Source organism: Echiichthys vipera (genome assembly GCF_963691815.1).
Source record: "Echiichthys vipera genome assembly, chromosome: 16".
Lineage (NCBI taxonomy): Eukaryota > Metazoa > Chordata > Actinopteri > Perciformes > Trachinidae > Echiichthys > Echiichthys vipera.
This window is the reverse complement of record NC_139841.1, coordinates 22,096,122-22,112,099: the sequence shown is the minus strand read 5'-3', so window position 1 is coordinate 22,112,099 and position 15,978 is coordinate 22,096,122. Positions and strand designations below refer to the sequence as shown.

Below are 15,978 nucleotides of genomic sequence, written 5' to 3'. Positions count from 1 at the left end.
GAAAAGGAATTTCAGTAAAAGAAAATTACAAACATAAGATAAAGTTCTGGCACAAAGACCAATACAAAGTATGACCCTATGATATAATGTAAAGATAAAAGACATCAGTAAAACTCGCTGACCAACAGGAGCTGCAGATCTCAGCTGCTGTGAAACCTCTGGCTGCAGCCCTCAAGGTGGAAAAGCAGCTTACTGCAGTGCGTCTCACGTCTGGTTGGTTGAAAGTCCTTCCTGAAACAAAACTCTAGTCAAGTCAGATTAAGATCACATTCTGGGGGAGGACAATGGGCCCACTGATCTGAGGCCAGCAGAAATAGAGAAGGTTGCTCCACTGATCTTAGCGAGAGATACACCTTTCTTCCAAACGACTGCTATAGCTTGAAAGCAACCAGAGACACTGTTGCAGACACTTGAGTCTGAGAATTTTTGGTATAAGGGTGAAAAGAGATTTCACTAATCGTATTAGTTATACTGACTTTGAAACACTTTTTAATTACAAATAAAGTTGGAGAATGGGTGTAACTTAAAAATACTGTAGTGTATTTGTGTATGCTCTGTAGGGCATTCAATAGGTAAAGTGGCCAAGTGACCACAGCTGAGATGCCCTGCTCTGCTGACTATTGTTTCTTTGGAAATATGCTCATTTACTTTCTGGCAGATTGTACATGGAGAAACATGTGTATCCTTTAACAACATGGCTATAGCCAGCAGCCAGTTAGCTTAGCTTAGCATAAAGACTGGTAACAGGGGGAAACAGCTAGCCTGACTCTTCTCAGAAAGACACGTTGACGCAAGGATTGGCCAGACGTTCATGCACGTATGAGATACCAGAAATCTGATTTGTTCACATCCTATCCCAGCACGTTCTCATTCTCAGAGCAGCAAATACCACCGTTTGTCACAGCCCTTGGCGTTTGATACCAATGCACGAGGCACTGCTGAGTGTCTATCAGAAACGACACTGGGCTTTCAACTGTAAAGACATCCACGGTTGGAATAGTCTGGCACATAACAATCCATAAAACAGTGATTTGTCATTTTTACACTTTTTACACACAATTTTGAACAGATTAAACAAAGACATAACCATTTTACCTGTTACTGGTATCTGTGCAAGCTAAGCTAACTGGCTACAGCTTCATGTTAGCCGACAGATGTGACTGTGGAATTGATCTTATTGTACACTTAAAAAACTAATAAAAAACAGCTAATAAAAAATGCCAAACTTTAACTTTTACCTCCTCAGTTTTTCTTTTACGTTGCCTTTCCTTCAGGATCTACAACCAAATATAGATGCCAGGGAAACAACAATGTGCTGACTGGCAAGTAAAATAAAAGTGGGGTGAGATGGTAACACTTCACTTGAGGCATCTTCTATGTTTGACCATGAAACAATAGAAGCATACGGTTGGAGGACTCATTTAGTTCCTACAGTCAGACAAATATAGTAGTATAAATTTGTGGTTGGTGTACCCTATTGGATCTCTAAACCTCAGCCATGGCCGTAAAAGTTAGGTTAGGTTTGATACAAGCGTGCTTAAAGAGACAGCTATCCTTGGCACTGTCATGGATTTAGAACATGATAAAACCATCATTCCTGTGGCGCTGCTGGGGAGGAAGCTTTAATGAGATGTGTTGCATGATGGGGCGGTTTTATTGGCAAACCCAGCTTTATAATTACTATTATTACAACTTAATCATCCCTGCAAAACACTTGTGTGCGTTGTGTCTCTCTCTTTGACTCTTTTCCTATCTACCTTCACTCTGGTGATTAAAATATAGCTGCAATCAGACTGCTAATTCTATTAGAGACAAACGTTGCAAATTGTTACAATGTGTGGCATGTGAGGAGATGTCACGTTATACTTTTATATTCAAGAATCTGTGATCCTCTACTTTAAAGGGGACCTATAATGCTCAATTTTAGGTCCATACTGTACTTGTATTTTCAGTCTACTCTGATTGGTCAGCGTTTCTGGTTCTTCCTCGTCTGCGGTCATTGCAGCCGGGGAATGACTGTAACTGCACTGTAGCTGCACTTTCTACCTATATATAATATAGTTGTAACATCACAGCCATGCAGAAGTTCTGACATCTCGTCACAGTTTGTGAATACGGGCTGTGTGCATTTCTTTGTGAATTGAGTTTGAGTTTCTTGACTAGCTTTATAATAAACGTGGAAGTATCACTTTTTACAATATGGGACCTTTAAGTGTAGTACTGTATATACACTATACTGTATATATACGTCTATATACTGTATACATATATATATATATTAACAATTCATAAATGGTTTACAACACACTACATATGACATTTTAAGTTGTTGTTGTTAATGAATTTGCCAGCAATATTCACTCCTCTTCTGAATATCTGTAAATGGTAGATGATGTAATATAACACAGTTGTAATCATTATAATGTGTGTGTGTGTGTGTGTGTGTGTGTGTGAGATGTGTCAGAAAACCCTGCAAGATAGTAAGTGGACTTGGAGTCAACTTAGAGAACACTGTTAGTCGATGAAAGGCAAAATTGGAGCATTAGAGTGTTTGCTGATATCTTGATCATCTGGCAGTGAGCGTATGAGACAAAGTAGAGGGGAAGATACCGCATAACCACACCAGAACCCATCAACAAATACAGTACAAGCCTCTAATAACATGTGATGTGATATGCTCTATTACAGACTGAGTCTCCACCCAGCACTGATCCTGACAGCAGTGACTGAGGATCCCTTTGATAAATCACTCAGTGCCTCACTGACAGGCCCAGCCCATTGGAATACAACTAAAGTAGTAGTACCAGAAGCAGTTCCCAAAATATTTCATCATTAACAGACTGCCCATGAATGCCCAAACCATGGCAGTACTCAAAAGAAGCCACATGTGAACCTGCCAGAAGTAGCAGAGAAAAGAAGGACAATGAGGACACCAGAGGGAGACTGATTTTAAGCCATGCCAGCATCTGGCGTACTGAATGGATTGCCATGAAATTTTGCACAGACATGAATCCTAATGACTTTTCCTTTTTCAAAATCATTAGGTCAAAATTTTAACTTGTCCAATACGTTGATTTATGGCCAAAAACCTGCACTACTAATGTTGTTACCATGAGCCTTAGTTGTCCTTTGTGTTAAGTAATTAGCAAATTTTAGCATGCTAACATGCTAAACTAAGACAATGAACACGGTAAAGATGACGTTGTCCCTATGTTGCCCATGTCCTATGTTCTCCTTTGCCCCCCAAAAGGCTCCTATGTTCGCCGGTTGCATAAGCCTCTGCCTTCGTGCATTTTGTTTGGTCTAGAGGTTACAGTTCGGTTTAGGGTTAGGGTGAGGGGCAGGGTTAGGGGGTAGTGTTAGGTTCTACATAGACCTATTTGTCGGGGAATTCGGCACTGATCGTGGAAAAAATAACAGACTGGGGAACATAGGACCCTTTCTGTGAACAACACGGAACATCAGACCCCATTTTAAAAAAAAAAGGGTCCAATGTTCCCTGGTCACATAAAAAGCAGGGAACATAGGACCCGGGGAACATAGGTACGCTCCTCTAAAGATGATACCTGATTAGCATCAGCATGTTAGCATTATAATTTAGCATTTAACTTAAAGCTCTGTGCCCCAGCTCAGCCTTACAGAGCTGCTAGCGTGGCTGTAGTCTTAAACATGTTGAACGTAATGTCATCAGGAATTACCAAACTTTTTCGGCTTAAGACTCATCCATCCACCCCAACCTGCCTCCTTACGTGGCGCTTGCCCTGAGTGTCTAACACCTCCAGGGATAGGTTTACAGTTGAAAGCCTGGTGCGTTTGGCACCAACACGCAATTTTTGATGCCTTGAGAATAAGTCCCCATACTCAGATCAAGGTCTGCAAGAAGAGAGAGAAAGGGGGGATAAACATCATCTGAGCTTGACAGACCAGTATAGCAAAAAATAATTCACATAGCATAGCATCGTTATGCATTTTACTCTGCCAAATGGTAACCCAATATAGGTAAGCAACTGACTTTTACTTTTTTTTACTTAACTGCATCAAATCAAAATTAATTGAATGCTAGATATTTGTGATTTTGTTTTTAAACACTAATTAAGTCTTACAAAGTTTGGCTGATGGCTAAAGATTTCTTAATTGAGTCGGTTCTGCTTGGGAAATTTGGACTAATGACCTAAGCCTGTGAATGTTCTCATTCGTCCAGGGACTGGTCCAACTAACTGGTGTGAAATCCAGGTATTGTGAGAGGTTAAATACCTGGATCTCACACCAGTTAGTTGGACCAGTCCCAGCCTGGTCAGATGGGTACATGAACTGATGAAGCCTCTTGGATGAGAGGTGAAACGTCCTCCTAGACAAACAACCAGTCCAGTTGCTTTTGACTGAAATTGCTTTGAGGACCTAATGACCTGTACTGACAATAGGCTACTGCCCTGGGAGTTGCTGTAACATGACTTCATATAATCTCTAGAGACTTAATGTCTCCTGTAAATTGTTAGTGGAGATGTTTAATAAAAGTATTCAGCTGGTTTCAGCTAGTTCATCAACCCAGACCTGTTACAAAAAGAATATTTTAGGATAAATGTACTTGATTTTATCCAGATGGAGTACTTTCTGTCAGAACAGCCAAAAGCTATAGAATGTATAATTAAAACACAAGTCTGTAGAAGTATGAGGCACAAACTACTGGCTTGGAAAAGTTACCAAAACCTCATAGGAAAGATTATGGAGTTTACAAAAAGGGAAAGGAGAAGAAACCACAGATCCTCAAAAAAAGAGGGCTTATCCTTGAGGTTACTGCTTACGTAAATGAGCGTGGGCTGCACGGCCACACGAACACTGAGCCTCTGATCTGAACATGAAAACGTATGAGGTAAGGATTGTACACATGTATGAGAACACACACTGTATGTTCTCATGAATGACACATGTGCCACAAACATGCAAAATGACAATGCTTTATTTCATCTGTTTGGACATTAACTCCCAATGACCCTACTTTTAAATCCGTGGCCCACTGGCTGTGGCTGTGGAGCCCCAGACTTGTTTTGTCGGTGTAAACAATCTAAATAAAAAAGTGTTGCTCTGGTTTGATGAGTCCTTCTCTGCAGAGATGTCTCTGAGGGGAGGCATTCATTTGAGTGCTGCACCACCCACATGCAGTTTACAGACCCCTCAACCTCACATTAACAATCTCTGCAGGCTGTGTTATGAGTGTGTGTGTTTGTACATGTCTGTGTGTGTGTGCATGCATTGAAGTGTACATGTGGTTTGGAGGTCTGATGGCTTTCCCACCCCTCAGACCCTGTTTCCACCTTCTCTTGGAAAGTAATTCCTGACCTCTACGGAGTATTTGAGCCGGTAGGTTATGTTGATGAGTTAGTATAAAGAATAACTGCACTCACAAAGGTTTTGGCAACTTTTTCAAATACACAGCAGCAGTTTTGGTCTTAAGTAAAGTATGTTTATGTGGTCATGAGTTAGGACCACAGCTAAGATGCTTAACACTGACTCTTCCACTATTCAAAGGAAAAGACATGTTTGGAAATGCACTTATCCACTTTCTTGGAAGTTGGACAAAAAGACACCACTCATAGACTATAATAAATGAATGTGGTCTCATTGTCGTCACTCGTAGGTTTCTGAATAGCCTAAATGAAGCACAAAGAAGTTGTTGCAACTGGCTAATCCAAAAAAAGGCAGAGGTGGAGCGTACAGTAGATGGAGCTGAGGTGGGTTGAATGAATCCTACAATTTGTGCTTGCGTCGTGTGATGTTTTTGCAACAGTCTGTAAACATGTTTATTTCTGCTACGGTCTATGGCAGGGATTGGCAATTATGATCCTGGAGAGCCACTGTCCTGCATGTTTAAGGTTTCTCCCTACCCTAAAACACCTGAGTCTGACAATAATCAAACTGTGACGACCATCAGCTGTTTGATAACAAGCAAATCATTAGAATCAGGTGTGTTAGTGCAGAGAGAAACCTGAAAACATGCATGACGGTGGCTCTCCAGGACCAGAATAGCCTACCCTGGTCTATGGGGACTGACTTGCTTTTGGAACCAGCCTCAAGTGGCCATTTTAGGAACTGCAGTTTTTGGCACTACTTTGCTGGCTTTATTTTTCCAGAAAACGATTAGCTCGGCTTAACATTAAAACTGGCAGCAGGGAGAAGCAGCTACTCTGACTTTATCAGAAGCTTAAAAAAAAAGAGCTAACCAGGAAATATTCTTGTTTGTTTAATCCATACAAAAACAGAAGTGTAAAAATGACAGGTTGGGGTTTTATGAGGATTTAAGTGCTGGACTATTCCTTGGCTGGCTTCCTCCCATATGCTAAGATAAGCTAACCATTTCCTGGCTGTAACTTTATATTGAATGAACAAATATGAGAGTGGTGTAGCTCCTCTCGACTAACTCTCGGCCAGAAAACCGCTTCACCGGAAATCTTGTAGTGGAATGATAGCGACCAAAACATGTAAATGGTCTAAAACTAAAGCATCATGGGGCCAGTTGTTTTGAAATAGACAGACAGAGACCAGGTAGAGATGTGAGAGGCCAGGGATCATGTGGTGCTGAGGCCATAGATGGAAGGTGTTGATGCTTATTACTCCAGATTAATCCTGGAGAGCGATCCCATTCACACTGATGGTATGCCAGACAAATTGTTGCTATGACTATTCACCAGCCAGAATGATTACAGACATGCTGAGATGTTATTCTTCGAATACCTCTGCCTGATGAGGTGAGAGAGGCAGCCAGGGAAAGCTTTGCAGACACAGTGGAACCTGGCCAAGGTGGAGCAGAGAGTTGTTGTGTGAACCACTGGCAGTAAAACAGAAGAGAAGGTTTGTAAAACACCCAAACATTTTTGTTTGGTCAGCTCGTTGCACTGGGATAGAGGCCAAACTTTCCTTTTGTGGAATTTAGGGAGAGGCACAGTCGTCTGAGCAGCATTTAAAGGACACAAAATTGCTTGAAATCTAAAATGGAAGTCAGACAATTTCCTGCATTACCAATGATAAAAACAAGCCAAACTAAAACAGTAACAATCATGATTTAATTTCCACTCTAGAAGAAAGGGTGGCCCACAGGTCCTCAATATTATAGGCATATGTGCATAAACCTTTCTGTGAGTTTTCCTCACAGGCTAAATCTACACTGAGAATGTGACTCAGTTTCACAGGCAGTGTGTAGCTATACCTCATGTTAGACACTAGATGTCCCCCTTGGCGCGGTGATGTGTCAAATAATACCATTTCTTGAAAGTCCATCAGGTTGGTTGGTCCTACATTTGCCCTTTAGGCCATATTCATAAAACTACTTGTACTACTATAATACTACTAATGTTACTAAAAACATGGAAATGACAAACATGACAATTGGATTTTATTTACTGAGGCAATCTGGTGCAAAATCCACTCAAGGAAAGAAAGAAAAAAAACAACTAATGCCTACTTCATTGTCCTGTCCTATTGGAAGAATTTCAACACAGACTTTTCATTTTAATTTATCAACAATACTGATACTGGCACACATGGACAACAAACGTGTTTACATATTTACACACTCACTTTTTTCTTAATCTACTTCGTGTCAGCTTCTCTTTCAGTCACTAGAACATGCATGAAGTAACACCTAACCACGCAATTCAGCTTAGTCGTTGGAGCTGAAGGACAGTTTATCCAAGTACGTTAGGGTCTTGCAGCTCACCAGACCATAGTAAGTCTGAAGCAGTGAGCATCCTCTACCCTTGTGCTCCAGGTCTGCCCACACTTTATCTAATTCATGGCTGTCCATTATTGCTGAGCTGAACAGGTAGTGGTAACAGCAAGCGTTGTAGCGAATATGTTTCTCTCCTGAGAACCTGGCACTGTGGGTTGGTGCCACACCAGCCTTCTGAGCACAAAGGCCCACAAAAACATCGGCTGGCACAGGTGAACGGACCGCTGCAGATGCTACATACACTTTCCGGACCACATCTTGGGACAGAATGTAAGCCGTCCCGTCACAGTATTCAGGCAGGTACTTATCAGGGTAAATCGCAGGGGGCAGGTAGCCGGGACTGTTGGGGTCCCTGTCAGGCGACTCTCTCTGGATCACCCTACCTAAATAAAGGTCCTCAGGGTGCCTGTGCAGCCCGAGTAGGTAGCCTCCGATGGCAGGGAGGTTTACAAACACGGTGTCCTTGGTCAGCAGAACAAAGCGTGCCACGGGACAGAAGGTGACTACCCAGCGGAGTGCCAGCACTGTTCTTTCCGTTGGGCCACGAAGGGAGGAGTCAGCCACAGCATGACCCTGGACCATGTCCCCATGACGGTCAGACTCTATCATGAGTTCCTTTTGTGCAGCGGAAGTCTCAGTTGATCCTAAGAAGAACAGTATCCGCACTGGGAAGCCTTCAATGAGTGTGTGGTTGGCCCATGTCCTCCGGACTGCATCTCTCTGGAGGATATTAGCTGTGGGGCTGAAGACTAGAGTGAGGAGGAAGAGGTCAGAGTTTCTGCAGGCATCAGGGTTAGTGATGGGGTAGGCCTGGGATACATTCTCCCTGATGTTGCTCAGGTCTAGTTTCCTTGCTTTCTCTCTTATATCAACCACCATGCCATCAGTGTAGACCCCGGGTGTGGGCTGCAGGAGGTACTCTTCGACAAAGTCAGCCCCAAACAACAGGGCATGGAAGAGGATGACGTTGAAGAGGAGGAAACACCACTGGTGGGTACGCAGCTTGCACAGAGAGCACTGGAGCATGAGGCAGAAGAAGAGTATGAATCGCCATAAAGGTATAGCCAATTACACTTCAATTATAATTCATAAGCTGCAAAATAATTAGCACTGTACCTGCATGGCACCTGCCTAAACAGCCTCGTTGTTCCACTGTGTATTAGCTGTGACCAGAGGACCTCCCGCTGTAGTCGGCTGAACAACAATACGAGCTGACAGACAGGGTTTCCACTTTCATGGAACTCTAGCAGCATGTAACCCTGCACCCCAGTCCCTAGTCACATGCTTCATCGAGAGGAGTGCGTCCTGCACCTCCATCATGCAAGCCTCCAAGAGTAATGACACAGGGAAGGGACAGTTTTCCCAGATAAATTTTAAGTTCTGAAAATGATCGTACAATTATCTATGTATTTGCCCATATCAAATGAACTTTTAATGGATTTAAATGGAAGGGGGAAAAGAGGAGATTGAAAATGTTTTACCCTAATATGTATAAGACTTAAGTGGACAGGTTGAAGGAACGTCCAAAAAAAAATAATAATTAGGTCCCCCTCCACTCAGAATTATGTTTTTTTGTGTGTTCCTCCTGTTGGATGTTTGAGCTTCACTGTGCAGAATGATGTAGGTATGAGTTTAACACAAAATGGATGTTTTCACATGTATCTGCTGAAAGTGGAAAGTTTCTCGGTGCTCAGTAAAAATCTGATTTTTAAGGGGCAGGCCTATGGGCATGATATATGACATCATCATCCAATATTTGACTTCAACAAAGGTGATGTAGAAACTTAATACCTCCGGTGCACTTACACTCACAATGGGCTTGCAGTGAAGTAAGAGACATGTTGTGTCTAACAGGAAAGTTAGACAAGCAACAAGTTGCATATTTATAGATTATACATTTTTAATGAGGTAGAAGGAGTAGATGCCTTTTTCTGAGCTACAGAGCCTTGCATGGTCAGGCACCTGTGTATACGTCGGGCCTGCTCCATCTTTACACCACAAATAGGTCACTCAGCTCTTCTGACCAGGGACGATAGTTGACCCGTGCACTCAACTAAATATTAAAGGTGACCGTGCCTCTGAAGATGTGGATCCAATTCTGCGGAACGCCCTTCAATTCAATTCAATTCAATTCAATTCAATTCAATTTTATTTATAGTGTCAAATCATAACCAAAGTTATCTCAGGACACTTTACAGAGTAGGTAAAGACCCAACAATTCCCCCATAGAGTACGGTGGCAACGAAAACCTTCCCTATAACAGGCAGGAACGTCGGACAGACCCAGCTCTGTGGAGGACGGTCATCTGTCTTGACCGGTTGGGGAGGAAGAAAAGGAGAGAGAAAGAGAGAAACACAAAGATAGACAAAAGACAGAGAGACTGACACACTTCCAGAGATGCAAGCAGCCAGCGAGTAACAGTAACTATAACAATATCTATAGTAATGTGAACATGACCCACATGTTATGGCAGTCTGCATAGCAGAACAGCAGGAACACGCACATCCAAGGTGACAGAACATGAAAATGAAAATAATTATGACAAAATGATGAGTAGGGGCAGTAGCAGCTACGATACAGCAAGACATACCACTGATGGTGTTTTTATGGCTACAGATTTTATAATTTATAAAAGTAGTGACAGAATAAATGACTAATAGTTATTGAAGTAGCAGGAAGCGTCAGCAGGCACCACCACGATCAGCAGAGACCTGCACACAGGACCAGGGCAGCAGGCATCACCACCATCAGCAGGGACCAGCACACAGGACCACGGCAGCAAGCACCACCACGATCAGCAGAGACCAGCAATCAGGTCCACAGCAGCAGGCACTAACACCATCAGCAGAGACCTTCATACAGGACCACAGGACCACAGCAACAGGCATCACCACCATCAGCCGAGATATGCGCGCAGGAACAGGGCAGCAGGCAGCACCCCCATCAGCAGGAACCTGATACACAGGACCAAGGCAGCAGGCACTACCACTGTCAGCAGAGACCTACACACAGGACCAGGGCAGCAGGCACCACCAGCACCAGCAGAGACTAGCACACAGGTCCACGGCAGCAGGCACCACCCCCATCAGCAGGGACCTGATATACAGGACCAAGGCGGCAGGCACTACCAAAATCAGCAGTGACCCACAGGACTACGGCAGTAGGCACCACCACGATCAGCAGAGACCTCGGAGATGACAAAGCACAAACAACTCCGGGGAAGAAGTTGAATTAATAACATGCATTGATGATTCCTATTGTTTTACGTTATGTGGCCACTGTTGATGCTTTTAAGAAGCAGCTGAACACTCACCTGTTTAAAATGGCTTTTGTCTCATGTTTGTAATTTTGTGGGTTTTTTAAAGTCTTTTAATTTTAATTTTGGGTCTTATTTTAACGATTTTGTCATGTGAAGCACTGAAGGACGGTCTGTAAAATGTGCTATATCAAATTATTTTAAGGGTTTTAATGTGGAAATAATATTTTTTTGCGTAAGAAAACACATCAGATGCATACTATTGTTTCAATCAGACTATTTGTAAATGTCTTGATACATGCCTGGAAGGGGATCTGTAATCTTGCATGTGAAATCAAGTAGAGCCACCCTCCCTTTGCTTCACCCAATGTGTGAAGGAACGTATGACAGGTCTTTCCTTCCTGCAGCTGTCAGACTCTACAAACAGCACTGCTCCAATATACCACACACACACACACACACACACACACCAAACCTGACAATAACTGCACTAATTTCAATCTAAGTCAATGTGCAATACTAATATTTCCTCTGTGCCGTGGTGTGAATAAAAATCCACTGCTATCAACTTCTTCTTGCAGTAGCCCAGTCCATAGGTGACTCGGCTGGGAACCGGTGGGTTGCTGGTTCGAGTCCCTGTGTGGACCATGAATGGAGCGTGGACTGGTGGCTTGAGAGGTTCCAGTTCATCTCCTGGGCACTGCCGAGGTGCTGTTGAGCAAGGCATCGAATCCCCAACTGCTCAGGGCGCCTGTCCACTGGCAGCCCCCTCGCTCTGACATCTCTCCATTAATTGCATGTATATAGGTCCTGTTTGTGCATGTGTGTGCGTGTGTGTGTGTGTGTAACATGAATAATAATAGAGTTGCGGGATTAATAAAGTAATTCTTCTCCCTCTATTTTTCTTTTGTGGGACTAATAAAGGAATAGCTATCCCAAACCAGCAGGTGGCGGTAATGCGCCATAACGTAGGATGTCAACCGCGTGAACTAAGCAGAAGAGGAAGACGTCGGCGGATTCCCCTAATATTGAAAGTCATGGCGGCTTCCATTGAGGCTTTACTGCAGGAAATCTCCGGTGTTGAAGATCCAATTGAAGAGCTTCAGAGTTTAAAAACAGCGTTATTAGCGATACCTCTGAGCGCTTTGAGGGACTCAGTGAGCGGGCAGCGGTTCAATGTCATCTTCTCCCTGTTGGACTCAAATGAAAGGTTGGTGTTTCGCTCCTGGCTACAATGCTATCAAGAACAAACAGGGAGACTTTTACCTGCGTTACTGTGTGTTAAATGAAAATGACATCACTGACTTACATACTGAGGGTGTTTTTAAAGGTGTTATATCTATGTATCTATAACCGCGTAGGGAGTGTCGCCCTTTTTACACACAGTCCCCCAAACTAATGTTTACACGGTGCAGGGGCAGACTGACTGCTACACAAGAGCTGGACATTAGCCCTTTAACTACACATTCAACCAATAACACATGTCTCTCACCAGATACAACAGACACAACAAATTAATAACAACTATTATATATTTTTTTAGCAAATATGGCAACATATTAGGCGTTTTACCTTCTTAAATGTGAATATTTTCTCTGAGCTTTGGTGCAATTTCAATATGCATGGACTCTAAGAAACTGTGATATTATTTTTCATCAGTGTCTAACACTTTACAGACCATTTGATTTATAATTATTTTGGGAAATGATTGGAGAGTTGCAGCCATAACCTTAAAAACAACAGTTCTTACTTCTTTATTTAAATGTCCTCCCTTCTTTTGGTATTGTTTATTAACAGTAATTGTTGTTATTTATTTTCTACAAATTGATTTTACCCTGGAACTATCTTTGTATTCTATTTTCATCAAATTGAATTTCAGCCTGTAATATTTTTTTTTTTTTTATTATTATTTTTTATCATAATTGAGTTTAAGTGACCTGGTGAGGTTTCACTATCATGCTGCCTTCACGTGCTATGGAAAAGTGGAAAAAATGTGAACTGGAAATTACCAGTGAGATGTGTTCAACTGCTCTTGTTGTTGTGAAATTAAACATGGCAGGTCCACAGATTCTGACCTGCTACCTATAACTGTATTTTTAGAAATGACACTAAGTATAAACACATGATATTTCAATTGTCTTTTCCACAACACTGTTTAGGCTACAAAAACTATCCTCTAACAGCAGCAGAAAACGTTTACTATCGTGCAGTGCTTACCATTCATGACTCTTGTGTCGCTCTCCGCCATGTTGAAAAGGTCAAAGGTTATCTCATCTCTGCAATTCGTGTATCAAAATATTCTACAAGCTCCCCAGTGGAAATGACCAAGTGAGGGGGCATTCATTCATTAAATTTTCACATCTGCTTTTGGTATTTACCATATTTTCCATAGGGCGTGAAGGCTCGACAAGCCCTTTCCATGTGAAATATACAGTATATTTGTCGTGTTTTGTATCTGAATGATTGTGTGCAAATCAATAAATCCCATCTAATGTGAGCTGTGTTCCCAGGGAGCAGGTCGAGCTGTGCGTGGACATCCTTGAACGCATCTTAATGGCCCTCAGCCCTGTGTCCCTCGCCCAGAACTACAGAGTGGAGCTGCAGGGAGGTCTGACTCATCCCAATGAAATGGTCAAGATACTGGCCTTGACGCAGGTATGCTGCTCGCACACAATAACACACTCACACACGTATACAGTTGCCTTCAAACCGCTGACCGTGTCAAGTTTTCATGTTTCTCTCCATAAGATTGGTAGAATGGTGGAGCACGCCGACGCTTCCACTGAAATCCTCAACAACCACGACATTCTTGGAGCGGTGATCCTCTGCATCAGGGAAGAGAAGCTGGCTGTGGCGAAGCAGGTGGGGACTGAAGCACTGAAATACTGTATCTCTGCAAGAGATTGAATGAATCTACAATGGATGCAGTGATTGTTTTGTTTCTTAGGCCATCCAGTCCCTGTCTAAACTGAGTCACTCCAAACCTGGGTTAGACAAACTGTTCCAGAGCGACCTGCTGAAAGTTATGAAGGATGTGATGGCCACAAATGACATTATCAGATACAGAATATACGAGGTGAGTTCTCTTTGGGTTACTTTGTACTACCTACTTGTGTATTAACGTTCACTGATTCCCTAATAAAGACTTTTCTTGCAGCTGGTGGTGGAAATCTCATCCGTATCTCCCATTTCCCTCGGTTACTGCGCCAACAGCAGCTTCATTTCTCAGCTGCTTGGAGAACTGACAGGAGATGACGTGTTGGTCAGGTAATAAGATTAATCATGTAAATACAGAGGCGGTAACTGAGGAATCGTGTGTAAAATTGTAATGTAGTTACTGCAAATTAAGAGTTGTTATATCATCATGCAAGTTTCACAGTTTCTCCTCTTTTTTACTCTTCTGTCATGCTGTAAACTGTATCTGTTGTTCCATTTCTCTCCAGAGCCACAGCCATTGAGATGGTGACCACTTTAGCCCACAGTCAGCATGGCCGGCAGTATTTGGCCCAGCAGGGTATAATGGACAAGATCTCCAACATGATCAGAGGAGCGGAGACAGACCCTCTCTCATCCCTCTACATTCCTGGTGCGTCTCTTATTCGAAAATCTACTGCAAGAAAATGCAGAAATATTATGTTTAAGGGGACGTATTTTACTGCTGCATTATTGAGTTTACAGTGTTAACATTACTCCTGTAGGTCTGGTGAAGTTCTTTGGAAACCTGGCCATTATGGACAGCCCCCAGCAGGTGTGTGAAACCTACCCGGCCTTCCAGAACAAAGTGTTTGAGATGGCTTTGGACCCGGACCCTGCAATGATTGGCGTGGCTCTGGACACTTTGGGACTACTGGGATCGACTGTAGAGGGCAAGCAGGTCCTTCAGAAAACAGGTTAGCTTGTTATAAGTGTTATTTGATAAAAGCCAATGGTGATAAAGGAGAAATGGCCCCTCTCAGAATGTTCACGTTTCTTATAATTACAGCCGATGTTTGAGAATCTTAGTGATTGATTTTCTGTGTGTCTTCAGGAGAGAAGTTCAAGGCTGTGTTGTCAAGAATGAGCCAGCTCGCCAGCTCTGGTGCTACAGAGCTAAGAGTGCGCAGCTTGGAAGCCTTATCACAACTTCTCACTCTACAGGTATGTGTGTATGCACACATAAGGAATATTCGTCACCCTAAATGTTTTTGATATCTTTAAATGCCATTTTCAGAAACAAAAAGTTGATCAGTTGATGAACCTATAATGTTTTATTGCAGCCAGAGCAGCAGACAGAAGACCTCTTGGCCCTGACAGAGTCCTGGTTCCACCTTTTGTCTAAACAGCCCATGGACATGATCCGCAACATCAGCACGCAGCCGTTCCCAGAGCTGCATTGCGGGGCTATGCGGATATTCACTGTGAGTGATCAGCTGTTTCTTACTAACTTGTTTATTTGTATATAAAGCGGGGGTGAGAGCTCTCTACTTGTGATTGTACCACTCAGTGCGTGTGCGTGTGTGTTTGCGTGTGTGTGTTTTTCCAGGCCATTGCAGCTCAGCCGTGGGGTCAGAAGTTAATGATCAGCACCCCCAGTTTCATGGAGTTCGTTTTGGATCGTTCAACCGGTCAGACAAAGGAGGCCAAAGATGCTAAGTTTGAACTGGTGGGGTCACTTGTGTGTTCATCAACAGCAGCAGAGATACTGGGCAGCCAACATTACATCCGTCTGAAGACTTACCTCAGAAGGAGGGAGCTTACTTTGTTTCATCTGTGGCCACCGTCAGCACAGAAGGAGCAGACTGATTCAAATACACTCAGATACACTTCGAGGGTTTCTAGTTGCTTAAGTCATGGGTAAGTGCCTGAATAACTGTGGGTTAAGATATTATACTCTGCTATAATAAACTCTTTCTCTGGTAAATTCATAAACAGTTCTAACAAATAGGACATGGTGCACAGTTGGTTACAAGGTTTTGATTGACTTATAAAGGGTGGTTTAAGTACTTTGGAAATATTAAGA

General features: G+C 42.8%; 2 protein-coding genes across 2 annotated transcripts; one reads left to right on the top strand and one right to left on the bottom strand.

Moving 5' to 3' along the window:
- Positions 1-7,654: 7,654 nt before the first annotated feature.
- On the bottom strand, positions 7,655-8,749 carry b3galt9 (beta-1,3-galactosyltransferase 9; the record flags this gene model as incomplete). Its single annotated transcript, XM_083930151.1, has 1 exon — positions 7,655-8,749. One exon carries the CDS (start codon positions 8,747-8,749, stop codon positions 7,655-7,657), a length of 1,095 nt encoding a protein of 364 aa, XP_083786277.1.
- A 3,267-nt stretch (positions 8,750-12,016) lies between these two features.
- Positions 12,017-15,870, top strand: psmd5 (proteasome 26S subunit, non-ATPase 5; the record flags this gene model as incomplete). Its single annotated transcript, XM_083930275.1, is given in 11 exon segments — positions 12,017-12,189; positions 13,490-13,634; positions 13,728-13,841; positions 13,927-14,055; positions 14,137-14,246; positions 14,423-14,565; positions 14,678-14,869; positions 15,007-15,116; positions 15,236-15,376; positions 15,502-15,696; positions 15,699-15,870. Coding segments are annotated over 11 exon segments (1,515 nt in total). The 3' UTR covers positions 15,762-15,870.
- Positions 15,871-15,978: the final 108 nt, after the last annotated feature.